A 27,297-nucleotide genomic window follows, 5' to 3' on the forward strand; every position below is an offset into this window, starting at 1 on the left:
GGCTGTTGCCATTGAAGCTACCGCGCGCCGGCGAGGGAGGAGGGGGAGGAGGCGGCAGCGGAGCAGAAGAGGCGGGAGGGGCTGCCTGGCCGCGCCCTGCTTCAGGGATGGCGTTGGAAGCGGCGCTGGCGGCGATCGGTGGGCGCGGCGGCGGGGCCGAGAGGGACCTGAGTCGCTTCAATGAGCAGGTAACGACGAGGCAGCCGGCTGGGCTCGCCCCGCCTCGGAGCGCCTTTCCTTGCTCATGGCCCCTCAGGAGAACGCCCACCCTTCTCTCGCCGGGGGCCCCTCGGAGCGGCGCCGCGCCGGATGGTCCGTTGGAATGCGGAGGGAGGGGCGGGACCCTCGTCCTCGCGCTGCTTTTTCCCGGTGGGCTGCTACTGGCGGAGCACCGGGAGGCCCCGTTCTTGGGTCTCCGAAGCGATTCGGAACCTTCCCCCCACTAACAGCTCTTCTCTGGCCATAGGGCATTTAGGCTGCATTTGGCACTCGCTTCCCAGAAGAATTGGGTCCTCGGTGCCCCCTTCGTGGCTGTGAGCAGATCTTTGCCAAATCTATCCAATCTGAAACAAAACAAAATTAAATAAATATTTGATTTTGTTTTGTTTTTGAAAATCAATAGAAAGCATTTAAAAAAACCACAACAAATCTATCCAATCTGATCAACCCAGATTAATTCTTGTAGCATTTACCCCAGTATCTTAATATTTTGCTGGAAGCCGCCCAGAGTGTCTGGGGAAACCCAGCCAGATGGGTAGGGTATAACTAATATACTGTATTATTATTATTATTATTATTATTATTATTATTATTATTATTATTATTAGCAGCAGCAGCAGCTCTGTGCAGTGTTAGCATTTCTTTCCCTGTGGGAAGCATTATTTGTCTAATCTACTGTGTATCGTATTGTAGGTAATCCTAATTATACTTGCCCTCCTTCCCCTGTCACCACCATTAGCAGCCTGCAGTTTCTCTTATATTTATTTAAATAGGTTCTTTTTATGTTTTCCAATCATCTTCAAATCTGATAATGACCCCAACAGAATGCACACCTTCCTAATAGATGTTATTATTTCTTTTCTTTTCTTTAGTATAATGGTGTCTTCCCTTTCTTAAATGGTTGTATATTAATGCAAAGATCTGTAACAAGTTCAAAGAGTGTGTTGTAGCAAATATGTGTGGCCATAGCTATGCACATCTCTGGGTAGACTAAAGGGCACGTATTATAGCATGAGGAGGTTTGGAAACAAGGAATGCTTAAAAAAAAACACCAAGGTGCATTAAAATAATGGCTATCTTCCTACAGTGTTGTGGCTACTAGAAGCTCCCTCCCCCAAATTTGTAGTATTTCCTGTTAGTTAGATTATTATTATGTAGTATTTCCTGTTAGCTAGATTAGACAGCTGTCATAGTCCCCCGTCCCCCCCCCTTGTGCTGTGGATTGATCCATTAAGCATCCATGCTGCTTTGAGTTGAATGCTCTAAGCAAGGTTACCTTTGAAGCTTCAGTTGGCCCACCAAGCTGGTTGCTTAGTTACGGGAGTGCCAGCTATAGCAACATTGTTCCACTGATCTACATTGCATTCTAGTGTATTGCAAAGGTAATTAAAATGTCTGATCTAAAGCCGACTGGTTGAAATATTTATTTCTTGATAGGTGTGTATTATATTCAAAGTGTATTATATCTGGGTTCAGATTTCAGGTTGCAGCCCATACCAGGAGATAAAGATACGTGTTTAGTAGTTTTACATTTCTATCTGGAGGTCAAATTGTCAGGCTCCTTATGCACCATGTTTAAAGGCCCTCTCTCTTGTTCTGGTCCAGCTGTGCATTCATCCTGAGCAGGGCAGTAAAGGGCCTCTCCTTCGGATCTCCGGGAGCAAGCAGGATAGGAGGAAGTGATCCTTAAAATATCCTTCTAAGCCAGGGGCCTCCAGTCTTTTAAGACCAGGGGCCACATTTGGAATTTTGGGAGGTTGGGGTAGGTATATGTCACAAAAATTAACTGCCGAAGGGGTGTGGTATAATGGTTTCAACATAGGAGAAGCTGAGCCAGTGCAAACAGGAACCGAGCAGGACACGCAAACCGTCTCTCATAAATTTCCCAGAAAATTTCCCAGGGACTTTTTGTTTTTCTTTTCTTTCTTTAATAAATTTCAATACCACCCTTCATCCAAGGATCACAGAGGAGGTGGGGGTTTACAATATAAAAACATAAAAAATAATTATTCCCACACAGTTGAAAAGGTCATACATAGATTGTTTAATTAGCCAAAAGCCTGGCAGAAGAGGAATTAACTGGTGCCCCCTGTCCTAAGCCATTTAGGGCTTTAAAGATAATAGCTGGATCGGTGTAATGTGATTAAAGGCCATCTTAGCAAGTGGTATACCTATAGTCTTGGCAAGCATCACTTTGCCAATCAATTGAGTATCTGATAATAATACTATTAGAGTTCAAACCTAAACGCACATACTAGGGAGTAAGCCCCACTGAGCTCAGTGGAACTAACTTCTGAGTAAATGTGCTTAGAGTTGCACTGTTGACATCCTAAGGTTAGCCTCTGAGGGGATGATAAAGCATTTTCTGGCAAAATCAGAAAGCTTGTATGAGGACTATTAAAACGTTTTGAAGAATGGATTTTTGTTTTTTTCAGAATAGGTCAACCTTCAAATTTGAAGCAACAGATGAAGAGAAAAGAAAGGTAAGAAACACAGAAATAGGCGTGCGGGGGTGTTTCTTCAGGGTACACTGAGTTATAGGGTTCTTACAGGCTATAGGTAGTCTGTTTTCCTCTCCCTGCTTTGCGTCTGTTATAACAATGCCAGGATTTGTTGGTGACCATTATACTTAGGGTTGTTTCTGTTGTGTATATTTGAGGTTTGTTGAATTTAATAACTTAAAATCAAACTTGGGCCTGGGCCTGTTGTTGTTCAACATCTTTATAAATGACTTGGATGAAGGTATTGAGGGAATGCTCATCAAATTTGCAGACGACACCAAGCTAGGAGGGGTAGCCAATGCTGCTGAAGACAGAATCTGGTTTCAATATGACCTTAACAGATTAGAGAACTTGGTCTAAACTAAAAAGAAAGAAAGAAAGAAAAAGGATTTCTATAGCTGCAAATGTAGGCAGGAAAAAACAGCTTCACAGATATAAGGTGGTTCATTGTTGGACATTAGTAATTTTGGGCTTTTTAAAAGTCACACCTTCCAAATTGCAATGAATCCAGAAAATAAGCATTAATATGTATAGAAGGGCTTATTTTTGCATGTGAAATTATACAGATAACTATATTATCATGTTTTATATACTCTGATTGCACTAGTAGTAAATTTGTTCCTTCCAATCAACAATATAACAGTTGAAAGCTGTGGGGAAATGGGCAAGAAGGTAAAATCTTTTCCTTCTTAAAATAGGAAGAGACATAGTTGCCACATCTTTAAAGAATTAACATTTCATATCAGTTGTCCCAATGCATACATCTGTTGTTAATGTGAATTGATCATTTTATTTTACTTTAGAAAGTGTATTCGTACAACTATTTGGATTTAAGAGATGATGAGTTATGTTTGTGACAGTACACTTTCTTTGGGGGGAGAAAGGCTTTATGGGTCATGATTGTGACTCTGCCTTTTCACCTTATTTGTGGTGAAGTTTAACAATGATATAGACAAGTAGCTTTCTAATTTGTTACAAGTAATTTGCTAGTTCATGGAGATGTCCGTATCCACTCTTTGACCGCCAAGGATTTTCTAAATTTTGCCTTGGGTTGCCTGCCATAGTCTCTCTTTAGGGCAGGGATGTGAAAATCTGTGGTCCCCAGATGATGATGATGATGATGATGATGATTTTATACCCCGCCCATCTGGCTGGGTTACCCCAGATGTTGCTGGTCTAGAACACCCAACATGGCCACTTGTCAGGGATGATGGGTGCAACTGGAGGGCAACTGGTTTTTCATCTCTACTTCAGCACATCTAGATTATGGGTCACATGGGGAGACACCATAGTATACCTAAAGTCAGTGGAAGATGCAGGTGAATGAGTGAATAATATTCACCTGCAAATTTCACATAAGCGCTAGTACTGTTGGTTGATAGAGGAGCCATTTTGGCACTGCTAGTGTATGTATAATTACTGCCTAATGCATTAGAGACCTTTTTGTTGTTCCTCAGAGTCTGCTCTTCTCCCTTCTCTCTCCCCACCCCCCTCGCCACAGTAGATGAGTCATCAGTTGCAATGCAATCAGGGGTTTCTCTGGAGAACATGCTTTAAAAAAAACCCACATATTACAAGCTGTCTTCTAACTGTAATAAGTACATATCAGATTCTTAAAAGATAGGTGAACGCTGATTGTCTAGGCCTGATTGCTTTTGCCTTAAGGTGGGGAAATGAAAGTAATTGGGAAAATAAACACTAAAAACAAGAACTGAGTGTAAAGAGATGACTTATGGCTCCCTGAGAATGCTGGCAGTCTGGAACAATATGGAGGCAAGTCGTATAATTCACTGACTCACTAAATGAACTTAATCTGCAACTTAATAGGGGTGGTTCAAATTCTGTTCTTTTAAATCCTTAATTGCTGGCTGTTCTAGTCACTAAGTTATTCAGCATAATTCATTTTCTCCATGACTAAAACGTTTGTCCTTGTTGTCTTCACCAGTATCATACTATGCTGACAAAAGAACCCCTAAACAATGCAGATAAGAAAAAAGTGTTAATATTTTTTCCCCAACCCAAAATTGTGTTTTGCTAACCATAGGTAGCAGGAACAAATTATCCGTGTAGGGCTCCGCACGATGTGATGTGCCTTCTTACCGTGTCATGTTCCATTCTCATGCTCTGAATACTCCCCCCGCCTCTCCAGTTTAGCCACCCCAGGAGCACAGCATGCAAAAATATTTGACAGTGGACTCTATTATTAGATTCTAAATCACTAGCATGCAGCTTAAATTAAGGTGCCGTGGTTTAAGTGGCACCAGGGGTCAACAAAACCCACCTTTCCTGCTTGTCATAGTAGACTAATGAATTTCTCTCTCTTTAATATATCTTAGGCCAGTGTTAGGTGGGTGTTGGCTGTTATTTTAGATCACAATTTCCCACCATCCCTGGTCATTCACCATGTTGCCTGTGGTTGATGGGAATTGGAGGTCACCATGTTGGATACCCTCTGCACACCTGCTTTGGCAGCAGCTGCTATCCATATTGTGTGTAGCTGGGCAATTCCAGAAATATCTAGAATCCTCCTGCATCATAGAGACTTACGTGTTTTGTGGTATAAACTTTCACTTTGTCAGATATATTAGGTGATGTTTGTGTAGGTGTGGCTTGTTATGGACAATTGCCAGCTACAGTTTGCATGGCACAACAACTTGCTGGTCTGTGTTTGGCAGAATAGGATGTTTTGCCTCCCTTCCCCACCCTCCCAGGCCAACTTGGGTTCAACCTGAATAGCACTTGCTATTCTCAGGGGCTATTTTCAGGTCAGATTTTAACTAGTCTCTTTATCCTGCATAGGCAACAGTAGGAATGCTATTAGCCCATACAAGAGTGGTGTGAGAATTATAGAGTAACTAGACAGAGATTCCAGCTTATTTATGGACTACTTTATTCCCAGAGTTCTCATTGACTTGATTATAGTCATTCTGACCAATGAAAGGCTTCAGAACTCAATTGAATTCAATAAATTAAGAACATGCCTATCTCATGAGCCCCCTAGGGAGGGCTTAATTAAAATCAACTGAGAATTTAAAATTGAGAAGACCCTGGGTCAAAAGACATAATGAACTGCAAAATCTTAAGGCCAGGCCAGGAGAAGGAAGCATGACATGATGCCAATTATTATTTGTTCGGGAGGCTAGGAACATCATGTACTTTAGTAAATAATCCCCAAGGAGACTAAAATACTAGGGGCTGCCAGTGGCCCTGTTTAGTGTGGTACGTGACACTTTTTTCTGGCTGGGCAATTTTGTAGGGTGTTTTTTGTTTTGCTTCCCTGCTCTTTGTGCTTCCCAAGTGTTTCTAGAGCAAAAAACACCCCACCATGTAGAATTTTCAGTGGAAGCTTCCACAAAACAGTCCTTTTTGTATTGTTTGGTCTCTACATCAATGAAAACAAAATGGCTGCAAGGTTCAGTAAGACCTTTGCAATTCCAGAATGGCTAGATGAAGTATTTTACTTTGCTATATGTGGGAAACTGCATTTGGACAACCCCATGGGGGTTCTGCATTCCTGCATGCCTTTATCTGATCTGTTTGCGGTAATGGATTTGGAGTTGATAGCAGAATGCTCTCTGGCCAGCATAGTACTCACTGGTTTTAGAGTGATACTTGTTGCTTTATTTCTAATCTCTTATTAAGCATTTATGAACCTAACACAAATCAATGTCTGAGTTAGTGCACCGAGCAAATAAAAGAAAGTTCAGCTGCGTAGGTGATAAATGTTGAAGAGAGAATTTTCTCATGTCTCAGAAATTATCTTTGTTGTACAGAGTACACACTATGCTTACATTTGTTAGCAACCTGGCACTGTTACTTGAAAATGACACAAGCCACTATACAGCTTTGTAGAGCTTTAATATGGTCATCAGCCCTTGAACTTGGCCATGATTTGTACATAAATGCGGTAGGTTTGTGCCATATACTTGCAAGTTTGTGAGAGCTGTACCCTAAGAGGCAGTCTAAAACTGGTAATTTAAAAAAAACTTCTTGATTTGATAACCACTTTATAATGTGGTGGTACATAAATTTTGTTAAATAAATAAAATATTTTGTTTGTTTTTTTAACCTAAGTTAAAGGATGCATCAATAGTAGTAGTAGTAGAGTAGTTACTGTAGTCCAAAGTGCCTACAGCTATATGCATGGGTGCAACTTGCTTTTTACTTAAAAAACTGAGTTCCTGTGATTATATCATCCTATTCAGAAGCATCCTATACTTTCTGTGGCACAACTGAAGACATTCCTGTATTTTGATGCTTTAGATCAGAGCCAGCAATTGATATGCTAGAGAAAAGCCAAGTTGTACTATTCTTATTTGAATCCATTTGTTGACTGATTGATGCAGCCTTCCTTTTGATATAATTTCACAAACTGTGAGCCACACAGCATATGATAAGCTGAAGCGAAAATATTTTTAATACCATTGATACTCTATGACAAATCAGAGGTGGGGATGGGTTATGGGTGTGTTACATTGCAGGGCAGAATGGTAAAATCTCATTCCTTTTTTCCTGTATGTTCAGCAACTATGTGAAGGAATATTGCTTTTACTGGACAAAGATATAAAAACATCCTGTAAAGTCATTTGCCTGGAGGCTCTCCGCATACTCTCAAGAGACAAAAAAGTATTGGTTCCTGTAACAACAAAGAAAAATATGCAGATCTTGATGAAGCTGGCAAAGCTGGACACTATGGAGGATTCTTTGGAAGATGTGACAGATTTCCCTGTCATAGTGGAAGCTTTAAAATGCCTTTGCAACATTGTTTTTAATAGTCCGGCCGCACAGAAACTCAGTCTGGAACTGAACCTGGCAGCTATGCTTTGCAATCTCCTGAAAAAATGCAAGGATCAACAATTTGTCGAAGACATTAAATGCTTTGATTTGCGTCTCCTCTTCCTCCTCTCCCTTCTGCACACAGATATCAGGTCACAGTTGCGTTATGATCTCCAGGGATTGCCACTGTTGACTCAGGCCTTGGAAAGTGCATTTAGCATAAGATGGACAGATAAATACATCACAGCTGAAGACCAGGAAATGTCACCGTTGTCACTGCAAGAGACAGATTGTGCGGTCGAAGCACTGAAAGCTCTCTTTAATGTAACTCTTGACAGCTGGAATGTACACAGTGAGGTAAGATTTGAGTCTGACATATCTTGCCCAGGGTTATTTCTCTGCCAGAGGATTGCAGCTGAAACTACAGTTTTACATCCTTGTCATTGCAACAGTTGATTGGGTGTAGCATCCCAAACACAATGCAGGATGCAGCATAAATTTCAAAAGCAGAGTCATCTGTTTATCTGAAATTGAATTTTCCAGTTTCTGGAGTCCAAGCTCAAGTGTCAGGACAATAGGACCTATGATTTAGCTAAGTGTTGCATAATGGTGCCCTCATTATATGGCATAGAATATTCTGTCCATATTACTTGATCTATTGTTTGGATGCAGTTTGGCTGACTAGAAAGGCCCCACCACCACCAAGCAGAAAAGTAATTCTTCTTGGTAGATGTGAACACACCAGAAGAAATAGAAGTAACTTAATCGCCAATGTGCTGGCCTGCAAACAGTGCCAAAGAGAAGTACTACTCCTGTTTGAGTGTGAAAGAAAACACACCATATGTAACTTTTAACTGCCAAGTTTTAATTGTAAGTGGACATTTCCAAAAGATATTCAGCATGGCTCATTATGAAAGAAACCTTGTCTTACATTTCTAATAATCTAAAAGTACTGTAAATGGTACACTACAGAATTGCAAGGTGTTGCAGATATACCGTATTTTTCGGCCCATAGGGCACACCGGCCCATAGGGCGCACCTAGTTTTGGGGGGAAATAAAAAAAATATTTTGGGGATGCAGGCAGCTCCGCTGTGCGCCCCAGGTTTTGGGATGCAGGCTGCTATCTGCAAGCCTAGGGTGCCCGGCGGGAACTCCCGCGGGCTCCCAAGGCTTGCAGATAGCTTCCTGAAGCCTGGAGAGCGAGAGGGGTCGGTGCGCAAATTAATGAAAGTAACATACTATTTCTTCCCATGGGCACAGTATTGCTTCTTGCATGTTCTGCCCCATCTTGTTTTGGCCCTTAGTAAGGAGAAGAGCAAAGGAAGCTATGGGAAAGGGCAAGACTGAACCGTGGATGATCCGACTATGTATGTAAGAAGGCAGTGTTGATGCGGTGGGGGAATTGTTTGTTTTAACACCAGATTTGAAGAACTGTAAAGAAGAGCCAATTAGAGTTGTGGAGAAAATAATACCTGTCAAGAATGGCATGATTTTGCATGAATAATAATTGAAGCCTTCTATTACTTATTTTGAAGACTGAGAAAACACGTGAACATATGAAGCAAAGTTCACACACCCATATGGGTTTTGTACTGTGCCAGACCTTTTATTTTAATTTAATCCCTGTTCTAATTAGGACTCTTAGAAGTCCCCATTTGCAGCCTTGATAATTAATTATGTTTCTCTTCATAATTTGTATGTCCACAGAACGATTCTCATGAATTTCGTTACATGACTGCCATTCTTCGTCACTGCTTATTAACTCTGGGTCCTACTGAAGACAAAACTGAAGAGTTGCACAGGTTAGTGAAATTGCAGGTCCATTTATTTTAGAGATAAATGCTTCTTGTTTGGCTAGGTCAGGGTTAGGGAACCGGTGGCCCAGGCATCTAGCAAAATCTGGAAGGCCGCAAGTTCCCCATCCTTGGGGTAAGTGCTTGTCTGCTTGATCTAACACATCTTTGCTTGCAGCACTCTGTTAACCTTTGGGTTGTTTTTTAAAGTGAAATCAAATGCATGTAAAATCTTGGATTACCTCTGCTGGAGCAAGGATGTATACTGAAAGCCCAGAAAGGCTGATGATTTGTTTTTTTTTGGCACTGGATACATATTGTCTAAGCCAGGATTAATTTCCATCCTTCCTGAAGCACTCACGGTGGTGAATCTAAGTAAAAGTGTGGATCTTAAGATACAACATTGTGTTGGAGGAAATATAAGACTGTGTTGTGTGGCCCTGTACCTGCCATTGCAGATTTCCTTTGTACACCAGACCAGCACATGGCTTCCAATGGTGGACTCTCCTTCATTAGAGGTTTTTAAGCAGAGGCTGGATAGCCATCTGTCATGGATGCTTTAGTTGAGATTCCTGCATTGCAGGGGGTTGGACTAGATGACCCTCTGCGTCCTTTCCAATTCTGTGATTCTGCAGCCTTGACAAAATGGTGGAAGGGCTCACCTGAGTGAATTGGCCTTAAGGATAGATAGGTTTGCGGGGGGGGGGTGCTGCTTAAGGCACAGTCTGGTAAGAATTCTAGTTCTGGGGTCAACAACCATAGACAGCACAGTCAAGTCATTTGTGTATGGGCACACAAACATGCCCCTTAATACTTTGGTCCTCAAGCTCTGAGCCTCCATATGTATGTATGGTACTTCAAGTAAAAGTCAGAATCTGCTGTAAATAAGAACATAAGAGCCTGCTGGGCCAGGCCAGTGGCCCACCTAGTCCAACATCCTGTTCTCTAAGTGGCCAACCAGGTGACTGTAGGAAACCCACAAGCAGGATTTGAGCACACGAGCACTCTTCCCCCCCCCCCCGCTTCCCACCCCAACCCGATGGTTTCCAGCAGCTGATATAAATAAACAGTGGCCTTCTGTACCAGGTACCATTGAGATACCTAGAACCTCATTAATTGCTCACTTGTTTCCCTTCTTCCCTGCCAATATCTCAAAACATTTGTGGGTTGGCCTTGGCATTAAGAGCATAACCTGAAGCAAAGCCTGCCAAAGGTGAGTTTCTTTATCTTGCTAACGCCTAGCTCTGCCTGATCCCTTATGTTAGGCATTTAACAGCTGCAGCCACACTACTGTGTTAGTAGCGCTCTGTGATCAACCCTGCTCCGTTATTTCTGACTCCAGACCCAGTTCTGCAGTCTTCCCTGGCTCATCATAACCTAGTCTTTCTACCCTGCACTCTGTAGTTAACAATTCCGTTCCTTGTTCTCAATAGCCCTATTCAGGCATTCTTAATGTCGCTTAAATGAATACATGAGGAGCATAGAGCATGCATGAATGTGCATAACTGTTCTCCCTCTGCATATTCAAGGGCAACTGTCAGCAGTAGGAAGGCTTCCCTTCTGCAAACAGTTGCCATTCAACACATGGAGATAGGAATGATGGAGCAGAGCTAACAAACTTGTGCACTCTTTCCTTCTCACCTGTTCATTTAAGCCCTATTTAACGTACACCTGAATAGGGCTAATATGTTGTTGTTTTGTGCTGTTCCCTTACCTGCTCATATCTACCTTAAGACCTGTTCAGGCATTACTTTGCTCTTCCCCTACATGGTGAGTTCAGGGACAGTCCTCAAACTCATGCACTGCATCTCTGCTCCGAGTTCCTGTGCATAAAGAGGGTGATGCCCAAACCATCATTTGAACACTTGGTCTCTCTTGACCTGGATATCTTAACACACACACACACACACACACACACACACACACACACACACACACCCTTCTGACAGTGAATGGGGAACAGAGAATGAACACAACCTCAAGGTTCATCTTGCTTGAAGGTGAGGACGGGGGAGTAACATCTGAACAGGCCGTGAGATAACAAACCCTTTAGGATTCTCTCCTGTTTGGTACTATCCAGTGGTTGGTGCTGTAGTAGTAGTAGTGTGTAGCCGTTTTAATATTTATATTTGGCTCTCACATGACTTGATATTTCTTCATTTGGACCTTCTTTGGCTAAAAAGGCCAGGTGTTTCTCTGCTTGTTCTGTTATGTTCCTGTTCTATATCATCCTGAAACATGTAGACCTGTTAATATATCCTGGAGGAGGCAATTTTCTTTCTTTTTGCTAATGCTCGCTTTCTTTTTGGTCAAAATCACTGTGCTTCATGCTCGCTAAGCTCAAGCTGTCAGGAAGGCTCATGAATGTAGAAGACCTAGACAACTACATGTCCTACCAGGTGTTTCCATGAGATTTGGTGAGGGAATGCTCCTTGCTCTTTGAAAATTTAATGGCAGAAATAACATTAAGCCTAGTTCTGATGTGATGACACACCTGCCTTTTTTATTTAGGAAGTATAAGTAGTACTTACTCCACATTTTTGTTCAAGAGCAACTGTCTGAACTGAAGTTTTATGCTTGCTTCTGATGTATTTTTGAATGATATGTTAATTGTTAGTATTGGAGTACATAACCATAAAAAGTTACTATGACTCTACTACAGACTTCTTATTTTAGTAAACTGCTTTGAGCACAAAAATGGTTTGTACTTTAGTGTTTTTATTTTGCTTTTTATGTATTTATAATGAACACACAGATACTTGACTCATTGTGGTTAGCATGCAAATGATCAGCCTTGTCAGCCCAATGAATTATATAAGATGGATGGAGGCTTATTGCTGGTATAGTCCTGTGCTCGAACAAAAAATGTTAATGTGCGCAGAGGGGTGAGAGAGCACAGAACTGCTTCACTCTCTCACTGCATGGAAGATTTAGGTCTCTTAACAGAAGGTGTATCAAAGTCGTCAAAGAGAAGGGTTGGTTTTATCAAAGAAATTTATTGGTGGTTATAACAATTTAAATTTTTGTTTACAAATGTTGCCCCCTATTCACCGACCCCAAATTGCTCCAGAGGATTGGGGATCATATAGGAGGAGAACAGGGAAGTTCTCTTTCACTCACAAACTGTATTCCACATACACCAGGGGTCAGCAACCTTTTTCAGCTGTGGGCTGGTCCACCGTCCCTCAGACCATGTAGTGGGCCGGACAATATTTTTTTGGAAAAAATGAATGCGTTCCTATGCCCCACAAATAACCCAGAGATACATTTGAAATAAAAGCACACATTCTACTCATGTAAAAACACCAGGCAGGCCCCACAAATAACCCAGAGATGCATTTTAAATAAAAGGACACATTCTACTCATGTAAAAACACGCGTCCGCAGGCCGGATTGAGAAGGCGATTGGGCCGCATCTGGTCCCCGGGCCTTAGGTTGCCTACCCCGGATATACACAATTATTTACTCAGATACAACCCAGAACATTTTCATTTTCCAATAACACAATCCACACCCTTGGTTATGCAGCCCTCAACTGCTTATGAGTGCAATTGTGAAATTAAAATTTTAAAATTTATACCCATGTAAGAAACACGCGGGTGGTGCTGTGGTCTAAACCACAGAGCCTAGGACTTGCTGATCAGAAGATTGGCGGTTTGAATCCCCACAACAGGTTGAGCTCCTGTTGCTCGGTCCCAGCTCCTGCCAACCTAGCAGTTCAAAAGCACATCAAAGTGCAAGTAGATCAATAGGTACCACTCCGGCAGGAAGGTAAATGGCGTTTCCGTTCGCTGCTCTGGTTTGCCAGAAGTGTCTTAGTCATGCTGGCCACATGACCTGGAAGCTGTACACCGGCTCCCTCGGCCAGTAAAGCGAGATGAGCGCCGCAACCCCAGAGTCGTCCATGACTGGACCTAATGGTCAGGGGTCCCTTTACCTTTACCTTTAAGAAACTAAAGAACCGCTTGAAGTAGAATTTTCTATATGCGAAAACTGATATTTACTTCAGAATAGTGTGTGTGCATTACATAGAAAACAAATAGCCATTCTATTGGCCTAGCCTGAAAATTTAACATTTTCAAATAGAAGGACAATACAGTCATACCTCGGGTTAAAGTCGCTTCAGGTTGAGCGTTTTCAGGTTGCGCTCCATGGTGATCCGGAAATAACGGAACGTGTTACTTCCGGGTTTCGCCGCATGCGCATGCGCAGACGCTCAAAATGATGTCATGCACAGAAGCAGCAAATTGCGGCACACGCAGGCGCGGTTTGCGTTCTGCTTTGGATGCGAATGGGGCTCCGGAACGTGCCTTTTATCATAAGTTGAATTCTTGACCTTTAAAAGTAGCAGGGGATGGAGAAGTCTACCTGAGACCCCAGAGAGCTTCTTAGGCTCTTTGCTTAGGCTCTTTGCTTTATTCATTCACTCTTTGCTTTATTCATTCTTCTACATTGAAAAGCAAGCTCTAATTCTGTGTGCTTGTTATATGGACATGGATTTAGTTTTAATAGACCGTGAATAGAAACCTAAATATATATTTTTGGAAACTTGGATATATATGTTTAAATTACATTTACATTTAGAAATCATTTTAAGGGGGGGGAATAAGGGACAAATGACTTTTAAAAACACTTATATAAATTGGTTGCCTTTAAATTATAGAATACTTTTTATTCCTCCCTGTTTCTAACAGGATGCATATGAAAAGCTTATATATCTTATAGTGCTATCCATCATGTCACTTAAAATATTTGAAGGTACTCTTTAAATTATTGTATGCATTAAAGTAAATGCCATGTTTGCCAACTAACAAGATTTTAATCAAGGCTTTCAGTGGTGCTAAACAGTTGTTTGCTTTCACATTTGCATATCAGGAGGGGGCTGAGAGCGTGAGTAGGTGGGTGTCATGTCCCAGTGATTAATGATCTCTAAGAAGCTGAGAGAGAGGATAATATACACAGCATTTCTACCCCCTGGAGGAAAAATGCAAACACCATTGTGCAGATCTGTGCACAGTCACTGACTTCCTGGTAGCTGGAGAATTTCATACACTTCTTGGCCACAAATAAAACTGTCAGGCGGAGTGACAAAGATCAGAAAGCCAAGCTTTGGTTATTGAAAAGAATAGCTCGAGCACAGTGATCCAGAAAATTAATTTTGTAGGTGTTTGGGAACACCATTCTTATTAAGAAACCAGTAAAAAGGGGCCTTCTGTGGAAACTATCCAAGCTGCCAGTCCCCGTCCCCACCCCTGATTCGATTTTGCTGTTTCTTGCCAATTCAGTTTTACTGAAAGCAAGTTACTTTGCAAAATGTGAGGTAGCTGCAGCAAAACCCAGCCTCCCATCTTGTGTTCTGCATCTCACTTTCTCTTGATGCTGCTTCCAGAAAGTAAAAAAGGAGAATGAGCTATACAGTACTGTGGTCACAGGCATGGTGAAAGATGTTGTGCAAAAAAGAACTTCTGGTAACTACTTCTAAGTAAAATGTTTGCACAAAGTGAGATAAGAGACAAGAATTAGTGACTGAAGCCATTTGCTGACTTAGATACACTAGAAATCAGTGGAACTTACCTGTATGGTCTGTATGAATCAGAATAAAAGTGAATGTATGTTTGCTCTTTGCCTGTGCTAATGTTGTGGCTTAAATGCCTTCTAGGTACATAATGCAAGCAGTTTGTGAACTTCTAAATTTAATGCCAAGAAGAGATGTCTAGCCCAGTGTTTCCCAACCGGTGTTCCGCGGCACAGTAGTGTGCCGTGGAACTTTGCCTTGTGTTCCGTGGAGGCGGGCGAGGCGGGCGGTGAGAGGCGGGGCGGCGGCGGCGAGCACACGCGAGGCGGCGAGCGAGCGAGCTCCCACATCCCATCGCCGCTCGCTACTTGGCCTGCGCATCCGCTCGCTACTGGGCCTGCCCCAGGAGGTGGGGTTGCGGGCATCACGCCCTTCCCCACGTGAGCGGGGAATCCCATCCGCCCCCACGTGAGCGGGGAATCCCATCTCAGCCCCCGTGAGAGCAGGGGAATCCCATCCGGCCACGCCTCCTGGCCAGCCAATCGGCTGGCTGGAGGGGGCGTGGCTTGCCTCGAGATTTTTTTCAAGAAACAAGTGTGCCTTTGCCCAAAAAAGGTTGGGAAACACTGGTCTAGCCTACAGTGTTATCTTTCAGCCATCAAAATTGTAACACACTAATCTTTGGAAGTATGATTTTAAGATTAGCTAGCTACACAGGTAGTTTGGGTGGGGGTGGAGGTTGAGAGAATGGAGATTTTGAAAAACAAAGCTTATCAAAATTGCTTAAAAAAGCCTTTTGCAATGCTTTTCAACCTAACAACTTCCCAGAATGGAAATAAACCACAAAACAAAGAATACAAATGAGCTAGACTAGATAAGCCTAAATTGCAGTTCCCACTACATGATATCTTAGTGGTGTGTATTAGAATAACAATGCAATTTTCTCCTAAAACCCTTCTCTAGGTTGAATCTTGCTATTCTAGAACATTATTTTTTCAGCATGGGAACTTTTAATTTGCTTAATACATAGAAACCATAAAGTGCTGGGTCATAAAATTTATATACAACAGGAAAAGGAATGCAAATTATACACAAGCAGAACAAAACCACTTATCAAAATGCAATATAAATCCTAACACAACTGCCAGTGCTGAGTAAGCATTGTAAAGGTTTTTCTTCTTTTGCAAAAAACAAACCCAGAACAGACAAATTGGTATAAATTGCTATTCCCAGTGCATTTCAAGAAGCATCTCTTATCTAGGGAACTGAAGCCTGCTAACAATCTTGACGCCGCTGTTTACCAAAGCAGCTATTTCCTTTGTCTCCAAGCTATTGCTGTATAATAACGTAGAATGACTCCTGCTGAAGCAGGTCAAAGGCCCATCTAATCAACATCCTGTTCTCACAGTGGCCAACCAGAAGCCTGAATGGGTAGTAGGGTTATATGTATAACATCACTGGTGCACAAATTCTGATGCAGACTGCTCACTTGTGTTCTTTTCCCCAGACTTCGCCTTACTACTTTCCCATAAGACTTTTCTCTCTACTGCCAGTTGCCTGTAGGATTGCCAGTTCTTGAAGTAAAAAATTATGGAACTTAGGCAGGGCCCACCTAGGGGAGTGTGATCCTTTTGTGGCTTCACAACAGTCCTTGCTGCCCTAGGGCTTGTTTGAGAGAAATGGCGAGATCTGGTTTTATTATTATTTTTTATCACATAATCTCAGGAAAGCCTCTATTTCATTTGAGTCCCTGCCCACCAAGTAGTACTATCTGTGCATGCCGTTGGGCCCCTGCACAGACCACAACACAATCCAGGCTATATATGTGGCACAATGAGAAGGCAAAACATACTCACAGAATATATGCTTCAAATGGGCCAAACCCCAGTCTACATGCGACATCATGTGTTCGTTACATGGCCAAAAACTTCGGTGTGTGTGAAAGAAACAAAACAGAGGTTTTGTGTGTGTGCCCATTCATGGGAAACTCTCACACCAGGGAGTAGCTTGGTCTCTTCAAACAAGCCTTTAAAGTAGAGATCTTTCCCAGTCTGCATCTGTATTGGAATTATTTGTAGACATGTTATTCTTTGGGCGTTTGCCACTCTTGGGCTCCTTTGAGAGGAAGTGTGGCATATAAATCTAATAAACAAATTTCAAAAAGGCTAAGAACTTGCTGCTGCTTAAAAATGCTAAGAATTTTAGGAAGATGAATTCCGTACCTCCTTCTACACTTCATGCTTCCATTCCATTGAAGTATACCTGCAATCCTGTTGTTACTTAAACTTTGGAATTTACCTTTTCCTTTATCTGATAATCTCCCCAAAGTCTACCAAATCCCTGAAAATTCTTTGGAATCTAAGATGAAATCTTAGAATGGGGTGTACATGTACAGCATTATAATCTGCTGTTATGCTAGAACATACAGGTTCTTCAACACAAATGCTTGGCATTCAGATGTGGTGTTTGCTGGCACAGTATGAAGAAAATAGTGTCATGAATGAGAATGTTTTTAAAATCTGTTTCAGCAACGCAATCAACCTTTTAAGCAACGTTCCAGTTTCTTGTCTGGATGTCCTTATCAGTCCATCAACACAAGAGGATCCCGAGGACACAGATATCAAATACAATGGCATGAATATGGATGCAATTCAGGTGCTATTGAAGTTCATGGAGAAGAGAATTGACAAGGTTAGATTGTTTTAAATAAGAGCTAAAATCATTGCTTTTATACATTAAGTAGATGTTCGTTGTCTTGTGACAAATGCCATCTTTTAAAACAGCTGTGCGTGGAAAAGCCACCTCTGGAAAGACTTTGGTTTGGAGAAAAGCATTAAGCATCCGCCTCACCTCCTGGTCACTTCACCAATCACATTCACGGCCTTTTGTCACTTGAATAAAAGCACACATTGTTGCGAAGCTGTTATATGGTTTGCAGTATAATGTCTTGTTGGGCCTTAAAAGCTGACACAAGCTATCTCTTAAAAACAAAAATGGGCCTGAATCAGAAATCCCCAAGTTTTTACCTATTCTTAACCTTCTAATATTTTCAAGGTTGGAAGATGGCCTTGGGGAAATGCAAAATCAGGTAGTTGGGTCTACCTAGGTTTTTTATTTTAACAAATTGTGTTACATATTCAGTGTTTGCCTGCAAACCAAATCACATACAAGTGTGTAGAAAGATGAGTGTGATTGATATCAATATTTTGATTAGATACTAGGGGGGCATAAAAACAAATATTTATGCCATATTTGAAGGATCCTCTGTGCAGAGCAAACAAAACAGCACGTGTGCACACAAACATACAGCTATTTCTCACTGAAGCACTGCTTTTAATATCAAACCCACAAATGAAACAGACTGATTAGTTGTATTAAAGTAAAAGCTATTTGTTGCTTCTTACAATCAGCGGAAGTCCTCGTGTGTGTGTGTGTGTGTGTGTGTGTGTGTGTGTGTGTGCAAAGGTACACACACACGCGCACACACACCCCAACATATCATCACATAGCCATTAAAATAATACAGTACAGATGAAACACATCATTCATCCAAAATCAGAAAATATCATTTCCTAGACAAGAATGAACACCAAACAACTATTGAAAGGCAGACCGCTAGTGCTGTCTAATACATGGAAGGCAGTGTTGAGACCAAGTGAGCTTCCTTGTGCAAGGTGTTCCATAATTGGGGGGCTACCACAGAAAAGGCCTGTTATCTTGTTGCTACCCTACAAGTATCTCTTGGTGGAGACACACAGGATGTCTTCAGATGATGATCTCAGTGTTTAGATAGGCCTATACAGGGGAAAGGAGGCCTTAAGGTATTGGTGTCTTGAAGCATGGAGGTCAAAGGCAGCACTTCAGATTGGCAGCCAATGTAGTTTTGACTGCGTAGTCCCAGTTCATGTTTTGGCTGCTACATTCTGCAGTAGCTTTGATTTCGAACCTTTTTCAGAGATAGCCCAATGTACAATGCATACATCATGAGCAGGAATATTTGAAAATCATCCGCATGTCTGAAAACATGTCATAAACACGCCTGGGAACATTAGCCAATCACAGCTCTGGAGGCATTCATTTGTGAATTTTCAGGTGTGGAAATGCTCTTTAAATGGTATGGGAAAGACACGAGGGACCTGCTGTGGAAACTTGGTGACCTGTTTTGAGAAACACTAGAGCAGGAATATGGAGTATGACAGAAAATCCCAGTGTTCTTGGAAGAAAAATGATGTGTCTTGTGATTTCTTATTCTAGGGGAGCAGCTATCGGGAAGGTCTCACTCCAGTTCTCAGTTTGCTAACAAGATGCTGCCGATCTCACCGGAACATAAGGAAGTTTATTAAAGCTCAGGTGAGATACCACAGAGATAAAGGTAACAAAGGAATGCAAACACTTGACAGAAAGGCTATTTTAAATATTAAGGGATCTTGTTTATATTTTCACAAGGTATATAATACCTTTATCTTGCTTTATAGCCCTGGGAAGCCCTTAGAGTTGCTTGCAAAATTATTGCTTGCAAAAAACTCACATTCAAATGGGGGAACCTTTGGCCCTTGAGATGGAGTTGGAATCTAGCAACCATTGTCCCTGCCCATTGGCCAGGCTGACTGAGACTGACAGGAATTAAACACCAGCAGCTTCCGGGGCGGGGGGCAGGTTTCCCATCCCTGGAGTACAGGAAGGGAAGCTGCATGATGCCCATATGGAACCAAGATTATTCAGGCAGCATTTCTTGCTCTTATCCTTTTCCCTTGGTCTCCTACCTGGCACTGTCTCCCACTGATGACCTCTGAGGCAAGCGAGTGGGTCTGAGCAGCTGGGTCTCTTCCCTGTATTCTCTTACTAGTAGTTGCTCAGCAGCAACAAAGGAATGGGGCTAAGACCTCATTGTAGAGCTAGGCAGAGTGTTAAAGCAGAATTTTTACAAATACTTTTGAATAAGAAAGTGTGGTGAACACTTTCCACTGGAGATTAATTGCTCTTATTACTTGTTTTTGTCTTTAGGTCTTGCCTCCCTTGAGAGATGTATCTAATCGCCCTGAAGTTGGCACAACACTGAGAAACAAACTAGTGCGACTCATGACTCACGTTGACCTAGGAGTGAAGCAAATCGCTGCAGAATTCCTTTTTGTTCTTTGTAAGGAGAGAGGTACAGGCTGGTTCTTATAATGAATGTGGGTGGTGATTCCAGACTTCTGAACAATTGCTTGCCTGGTTATCTCTTGACAAATAGAATATGCTTCTGAACAATCACAAATGAAAGTTTTTTAAACTGGTAGAGTTTATTGAAGTTGTAATATGTAACAAATGCCTACTTGAATATGGGCAGGTGGGACAATAAACCTAGTGGGTTTATTTTGCATGTCTGAATTAGAGGCAACGCTTTGACTCCCCCCCCCCCCCACACACACACATTAACAGTGTTGTCATTTCACCAGTACGGACAGTTGTACTGTATAGTTATATATAAACATCTTGCATTTTATGTAAGAAATTGGAAATACAAGTATTTAGTTGCCACAAGAAAGAAGTGTAAAATTCTAAAATCAAGGTTTAAATTTGATTATTTTAGGTGACAATATTTTCCTTAAGCCCTGCATGCTGCTTTTCTTAGTTGAAGAACTTTTTTCTTTTTTCTTTTTCTCAACTCTTAAGTTCTGTAGAAAAGCGGAAGACATGCCAACTTCACTGGCATCTTAAAAAGAGAACTGTTCCATGCCACATCAGACAGGGCGCATTCAGACAATCTGAAGACTTCGTTTATGTTTGAATGTGACTTAAATTTAACAAACTTGTAGAACTTAAATCCATAGCTTAAAGATGTTCCCAAGTCAGCTCTTGTCTCTCTCTCACTTTTCAGTTGACAGCTTACTGAAGTACACTGGCTATGGCAATGCAGCTGGGCTACTGGCAGCAAGGGGCTTATTAGCAGGAGGAAGAGGGGAAACCTGGTACTCGGATGACGAAGATACAGACACTGAAGAATACAAATCTGCAAAGCCAAAGTATGGTACTGCTTGGGTCTCTCACCTCAACCCCCCTCCCCTCCAGTGTGGTAGCCAGCTTTGTATCCCCCAGATGTTTGGAGTACAACTCATATGACCTTTGCTGATGAAAGTTGTAGTCTACAACCTCTGGAGGAGTACCATGTTGGCCACCCCTGGTCTCGTCTCTAACGTTGTCTAAGATATGTTCTTTATCACAAAGGGCTGAATTATGGACTAAAACTTTGATTACCGTATTTTTCGCTCTATAAGATGCACCCGACCATAAGACACACCTAGTTTTTAGAGGAGGAAAACAAGAAAAAAAATATTCTGAATCAAATGTTGAAGAGGCTTTGCACAGCTATCCCTGAAGCCAGAACAGCAAGAGGGATTGCTGCGTAGCTCTCCCTCTTGCTGTTCTGGCTTCAGCGATAGTTGCGCAGCCTGCATTCGCTCCATAAGACGCACACACATTTCCCCTTACTTTTTAGGAGGGAAAAGGTGTGTCTTATAGAGTGAAAAATACGGTAGCTTCAAGTGACCTTGATTGCAATGGGTGCCCAAGGTACACCTAGAATTGCCTGCCTGGTGAGCTTATTACTAAAAGTTCTTTGGTAGATAAGCCAAACTAGATAAGCCAATGTAGATTTGAAATTTGGGGCTACTCACAGGTTTTGGTGCCATTAAGCATTTAGGTATGTTCATGTGTCTTAGATGTCAGCTATCAAGTCAATAAAGAATAAGCTTTGTGAAGGATTATTGGTTATATTTGGGGTTTTTTAAGCTGCCTCATGGGAAAAAAACTTATTTTTTCTTATATTCTCTTTCCCCCTCCCTCCCTGCCCCTGACCACAAAGCATTAACCTTATTACAGGTCATTTAGAAGAACCAATGCCCAACCCAATGGACGAAATGACTGAAGAACAAAAAGAATATGAAGCAATGAAACTTGTCAATATGTTTGATAAGCTTTCTAGGTAATGTAACTAAGTTGCTTTTCATTTCTGAGGGAGAAATTCTTTGGCTCTATAGATTGGGCTTGAGACTAAAATGGCCTGGGTAGCCCTGACAGATGATTTCTGAGATAGATGGAGTCTCTTATTAATTTTCCTGGACCTGTCAGTGGTTTTTAGTACCATCGGCCATAGTATTTTACTGGACACACTTGGTGGATTGGAAGCAGAAGGCACAGTTTTGCAGTGGTTCTGCAAACCAGGCCAGTTCCAGAGGATAGCATTGAGAGGCTTCTGTTTGACCCTGTGGAAGTTAATCCATGGGTTTCCTGAGGGTTCCATTCCATCTCCAGTGCTGTTTGACATCTGTATGAAGCTGCTTGATGAGGTTACCTGGAGCTTTGGAGGCTAGTTGGCATCCTTCTATTTCGAGAGACAATGGAGGAGTGTGCCTTTGGGGGTGATATCAAGCTGTTGGAAGGTTGTAGCGCCTGCTGTGGCTGTAGAGACTGATATGGGAAAGATATGTTTTGTTGCAGCTGGGGCAGATGAAGACATCCAGCTGTGCTGCTGCAAATGCACAAACCCAAATATTCCTCAATAGCCATATATGAGCATGGAGCTTTCCAAATAATTGGATAAATGTTTTGTATTCTTTTGGGCCTAGACACATTTTCTTCATAATTTAGATGTTATGAAGAACATCAAGGTTGTTTGACTTGGAGAGTCTTAGTAGGATTCCTTTTAAATGATGAATCATGTAAATACTCAAAGAGTAGCAGTAGAAAGCTTTGCACAGTATTCCAGAAGAGTGGAATAGCTAATGTTTAAACATAGCTAATGTTTAAGAAACTGTTTTTCCTAATCTGTCAGACACTGGCATTCCCAAAACTGCCCTCTGTTTTATAAAATGTAAAATATAGCTAAATTAAACAACTAGTCTGCAATTCTTTGTGTTTGTACATCATGCATGCCTGGATGTTTTCTGTATTAATTAAAATGCTTATTAAATACTTTTTCCTGCAGTTATAAATTGGTGGCACAGTTATGAATTAATAGTCTGAATTAAAACGACAGAGTGCTTTTTCCAAGCCAATGTTGTATTAATAGCAGGAATGCTTTTGCTGATGAAACAGTCCCAATTACCATAGTTTGGGTTTTGTTGTACATTGACACGAAGTCAACAAAACAAGTATGCCACAGAACTGGCCTAAGTAGCAGCCTTACTCATTAAAAATACAGAATTAATCATGGCAGTGACTGAAGAAAGCAACGCTTCCATAGGTTTTTCCTCGCCTTTTCTAATTGTGGAACAAAATATTGTACATAAAAGGATCGGCACTATTATGTAGCACTCAATTATAGGGAGGTGAATAGGTCCCCAATACACTATTTTATCAAAGGAACAGGCCGGTGTTTGCAATGTGATTGTTTCATTACAGAGAACCGCCATTAGTTCCATGTGTTAACACTGACCTGTTGTGCACAGGGCAGGCAAGAAAGAAAGACCCTTGAAAACAAGGGAATGGTTTTGGAGTCGTTATCAAGCTAAATGGCAAGCAAGAGGCAGAAGCAAAGATTGTGTAGGTGAATCTGAAGGGATTAATGGGGTATCTGCTAACAGAGAAGGAGAATGCATCATGTTAAGGTTTTCTTTATGGCATGTTTTCTAAGAATTGTTGAATATAATCCATTTTTATTTATAAAAAATCCTCCAAACTTATTTGGCAGTTCTCAATCAAGGGTCAGTCAAACATGTTCATAAAATAGATTAATACATGTGTCTCTGTTTGGAAAAAAATTATGAAAAGTGCCCCAGAAGTCATAATTCTGCCTTGTAAAATGTTTGGTTCTGATGGTTTCCCCTTTGCTTCATTTAGAAGATTAAAAGATTCTGTGTGTGAAATAGTTTTCTTAGAGTGATGGATTATGGGCCATACTTCATATTTTAGAGGACAGAGCTAAAATTTCTACCCTGTGGTGGTCAGGTTTTTGGAATGTGGCAAGTAGTTCTGGATTACGGAATTATTGCATAGGAATGAAGTCCACTATTCTCTTAATTTTCCTGTAATCTTCCTGCAGCTGCATTACTCAGAACATGTGTTGCTGCACTATTGGGTTTGTGGCTATATTTTATAATAAATTGCTACTCCTTTATATATGTTTAATCGGAAATAAGCTCCAGTAAGCTCAATGGAACTTACAGCCAGGTAAGTATAGGGGTCGCAGCCTTAATTGGTGGAAGTTGTTTGGCTCAAAGTACCCTATTTCATGTCTCTCTCATAATCTTGGTGGTTTCATTCTTTGTATAACCAATTTTGACACTGTGATGGGCCTCTCCTAAACCAGTTTTGAAACACCTGAGAGACACCTGTGAAGAGTGATGTATACTTAAAAAAATAATCTCTGAAAATATGGTGGGGGGTGATGGGGTGTGGGCTGTTTTTTTTTGTGTGTGTGTGTATGTGGGTTTTTTTTGGAGGATCAAAATGTTGCCCTCCTTGGCCTTACAGCTTTTTCCATAATCCACATATAATAAACGAGATTATAATCAGATGTGAGGCAATGAAAGGCTTAAATAAATCTTTGCTAATACTGTTTGATTGGCTTAATCAATAATTAATCATCTTTACATGAGGCTGTAGCTTGTGGAGTAGATATAATTGGATTAGCTGTGAGAGGCCTTCAGAGCTTTGAAGAGATTAAAATGGCTGTCAATCCTGTAATTAAACAGCTGCAAACAAAAGCAACAGTTTAAAAAAGAAAAAGGAGGGGCGGCAGAGAGAGAGAAAGCTGACTGAATCTAAATGAATCCACAAGTCCTTAAGCGCCACTAGAGGCTGGCTGTGTAGCCCAGATCTCTTTTCCTGACTGACTACTTTCACTCAGTGAAATGAATATGTATGCAGTTGTGGTTTTAAGCAGGAGGGGTAGCTGCTCCCCACATGACAGGTGGGATATGGACAGCCATGTTAGCAGGATTTAAGAATTAACAAAGGCAGTTTCTTTATTTCCCTATTTTTACTTAAACAGAGAACCTGTTCTTTGTCCTTAGCCCATTAGTGGTTGACTTCTCTTTTTTTCATATTGGTCTTAATTGGCTCCATGAATGTGGCCTGCCTGAATTAGGTCTTTATTAGTGTTGTGCTCCTGTTTCCCCCACCAATCAATTTTGTATGAAGCTCTGTTCACTCTTTCATAGTAAGGATTTGAGCTCCCTCAAAAATGAGAATGACTTAATATCTGGATTTTTTTTTCCAATTAGTGTTGGCTTTTTCATTTAGATAATTATTCTTTATCTTATGAAAACATACAGTTCAGTATATACATAATTGGTCTATTTGCTAATGCTTTTATATACTTCTAAATATACATATTAAAATTATGACAAATTGTCAATAAATATAAAACATGTTATTACCTAATTATGCTTCAGAGCAAGAGAGGGGACTTCTTTTCATTCCTTTCCTTCTTTTAAATAAACAAATGATCTACTCCTTGAGATTTTTAATCCTTTTTTGTACATTGTGTTACTAAATTCAAACTCCTTATAATTTCTAAACATTTTTCTGTTTTGAGTCATTTGTTCCCAGAGTTTCCTTACTAAATCCATTCTATTAGGTTTCTGGCTATTTTTCCAGGGTTTTTACCAGTTATAATATACAGTGCTTGCTTCTGATGGTTTGGGTTTATTTGATTTTATTTTACTTACATAATTCAACAAAAACAAGAGGGGATTCTATGAGATTTCACAGCAATATATATATATGTATATGAGAGTGTTGGTGACCATGGACCAGAAAAATATGCATCAGAAGACATTTTGAATTCTCTTTTTAATAAGGTCTGCTTTTTCAAAAGCTACCTAGTGGGGAAATGAGGAGAAGAGGTGGCAAATGTTGGCACTGTGGTAGAGATAAAAGTGATTTCATCCACCTTTGGCGGAAGTTTGGAAAACCTATAGTTTTATTGTAGGCCTACAATTAATCTGACGCACAGAGCTACTGATCTTGAATTATGAGAACAGAAAAATCACACTTGAGTAGCTGAGCATTACACTTACAAGTATGTTGTGGAGGCACGTTGCCCGTGAGGTGAATAGGCTAGTTCTCTCTGATCTTATTTTTAATTAAAAAAACACTTATATACTTTTCTTATTTGCAGGGACAAGGTTATAACACCAATGGGAGTGCGACCAGATGGCACAATGACGCCTTTGGAAGAAGTAGTCTGTCAGTATCAGACCAACGAGCAAGAGAGTTCAAACTCTGACTAGAATATCAGCTGCTTTTCTTTCTCATCCACCTTCCCTTCACCCACACCATCTTTTATTATCTAAATATTAGACCCTTCAGTGTTGCAGCAAATGTTTTATCCATCAAAATGGATTGAATTATAAATTTTGTGGTGTAACTATACTAGCATTTCTAAGGCCTGGATTTATATAGCAACAAAACACCCCATTTATTAACTTAAAAGCTAATTGTATTTCAGTGGGATGAAAAGTGTAGTGTGAAGTTTAAAAATAAATAAATGTTAATATTTATCTGATACACACACCCCTTTTTTTAGATGCCTTACATCAGCCCTCTGTCAAAAGGCAGGAAATAGATTGCCTAATTAGATGGATAAATGTTAAATACATGTTAGGGGAAACGTTAAATAAAAGTTGACACAGTAAAATTGTCACTGTAGTGGAACAAGCTACCCAAACGGCACATCTTTTTAAATCTCCGGTCTGTGTGTGTGCGCGCGCACACACACACGCGCCTGGCTGTCATAATTAAACAGTCTCTGAAGGATGGCCAAGTCTTATTAAAGCATTCAGATTTAGATCAACTGAATATCTATTTTGTTAGAACACTTTCATTTGTCCCCAGATCCAGATGAGATAATGGGCTTGAATCCTGTGACTGCAGAGGGGCTCTCTACGTGGCCTAGGTCAGGCGTGGCCAAACCTGGCCCTCCAGCTCTTTTGGGACTACAATTCCCATCATCCCTGACCACTGGGACTGTTAGCTGGGGATGATGGGAGTTGTAGTCCCAAAACAACTAGAGGGCCAAGTTTGGCCGTGCCTGCTTATGTGAATAATTCTATTAAAAAAAACACACACACCCTGGTCTTGGGACAGTGGCTGGCCTGGAAACATGGGTTGACAAGGCTTTATAGAGGCTTAAACTAAAGAGTTGGGAAAATGCTGTGTTAAACATTCCTTTTTTGCTGCTCGGATGTCTTTATAAAGAATTATGTATGAAAATAGTCTCTAATGTATGAAGCAATGGAAATGGAGGGCAGATTGTGTTGAATTATGTTGCTTATGTGGAAAGAACCTAACTATAATAAATGCTCAGTGGAGGACGTGTTGCATTCTATCAATAAAACTTTATATAAATTAAATATTTAGCATTGTGAATTTTTAGAACTGAAATTCCCATGTCATTTTGCCATTCCTCCTTTGCTCCTTAATCTACCAAGAAGTGTTTGCTAACTTCAATGGGGTTTCCACTGTAGAACTTCCTAGTAGATTGTGTCCTTGCTCAATTCATTTCCC

The 27,297-nt window shown here is 41.0% G+C and overlaps 1 protein-coding gene across 2 annotated transcripts; it reads left to right on the top strand.

The window, feature by feature from the left end:
- Window positions 1–27,143, top strand: RIC8B (RIC8 guanine nucleotide exchange factor B). 2 transcript variants are annotated; one of them, XM_081210821.1, is made up of 10 exons: window positions 1–188; window positions 2,655–2,702; window positions 7,245–7,853; window positions 9,205–9,299; window positions 17,334–17,496; window positions 19,060–19,155; window positions 19,810–19,954; window positions 20,666–20,810; window positions 21,650–21,769; window positions 25,910–27,143. In XM_081210821.1, the coding sequence occupies exons 1-10, from the start codon at window positions 108–110 to the stop codon at window positions 26,019–26,021; spliced, it is 1,614 nt and encodes a 537-aa protein (XP_081066947.1). In that variant the 5' UTR covers window positions 1–107; the 3' UTR covers window positions 26,022–27,143. The 2 variants fall into 2 exon arrangements, with proteins under 2 accessions (XP_081066947.1, XP_081066948.1); XM_081210822.1 differs by having other exon boundaries at window positions 87–188; window positions 2,660–2,702.
- Window positions 27,144–27,297: the final 154 nt, after the last annotated feature.

The sequence above is a fragment of the Podarcis bocagei genome (assembly GCF_964188305.1).
Source record: "Podarcis bocagei genome assembly, chromosome: 10".
Classification (NCBI taxonomy): Eukaryota; Metazoa; Chordata; class Lepidosauria; order Squamata; family Lacertidae; genus Podarcis; species Podarcis bocagei.

Excerpts from the sequence above, each read along its gene's own strand:
- RIC8B (XM_081210821.1), top strand. The coding sequence starts at position 108 with ATGGCGTTGGAAGCGGCGCTGGCGGCGATCGGTGGGCGCGGCGGCGGG. Across the intron at positions 7,854-9,204 it reads GCTGGAATGTACACAGTGAG|AACGATTCTCATGAATTTCG; the intron begins GTAAGATTTGAG and ends GTATGTCCACAG. Across the intron at positions 19,955-20,665 it reads TGTTCTTTGTAAGGAGAGAG|TTGACAGCTTACTGAAGTAC; the intron begins GTACAGGCTGGT and ends CTCACTTTTCAG.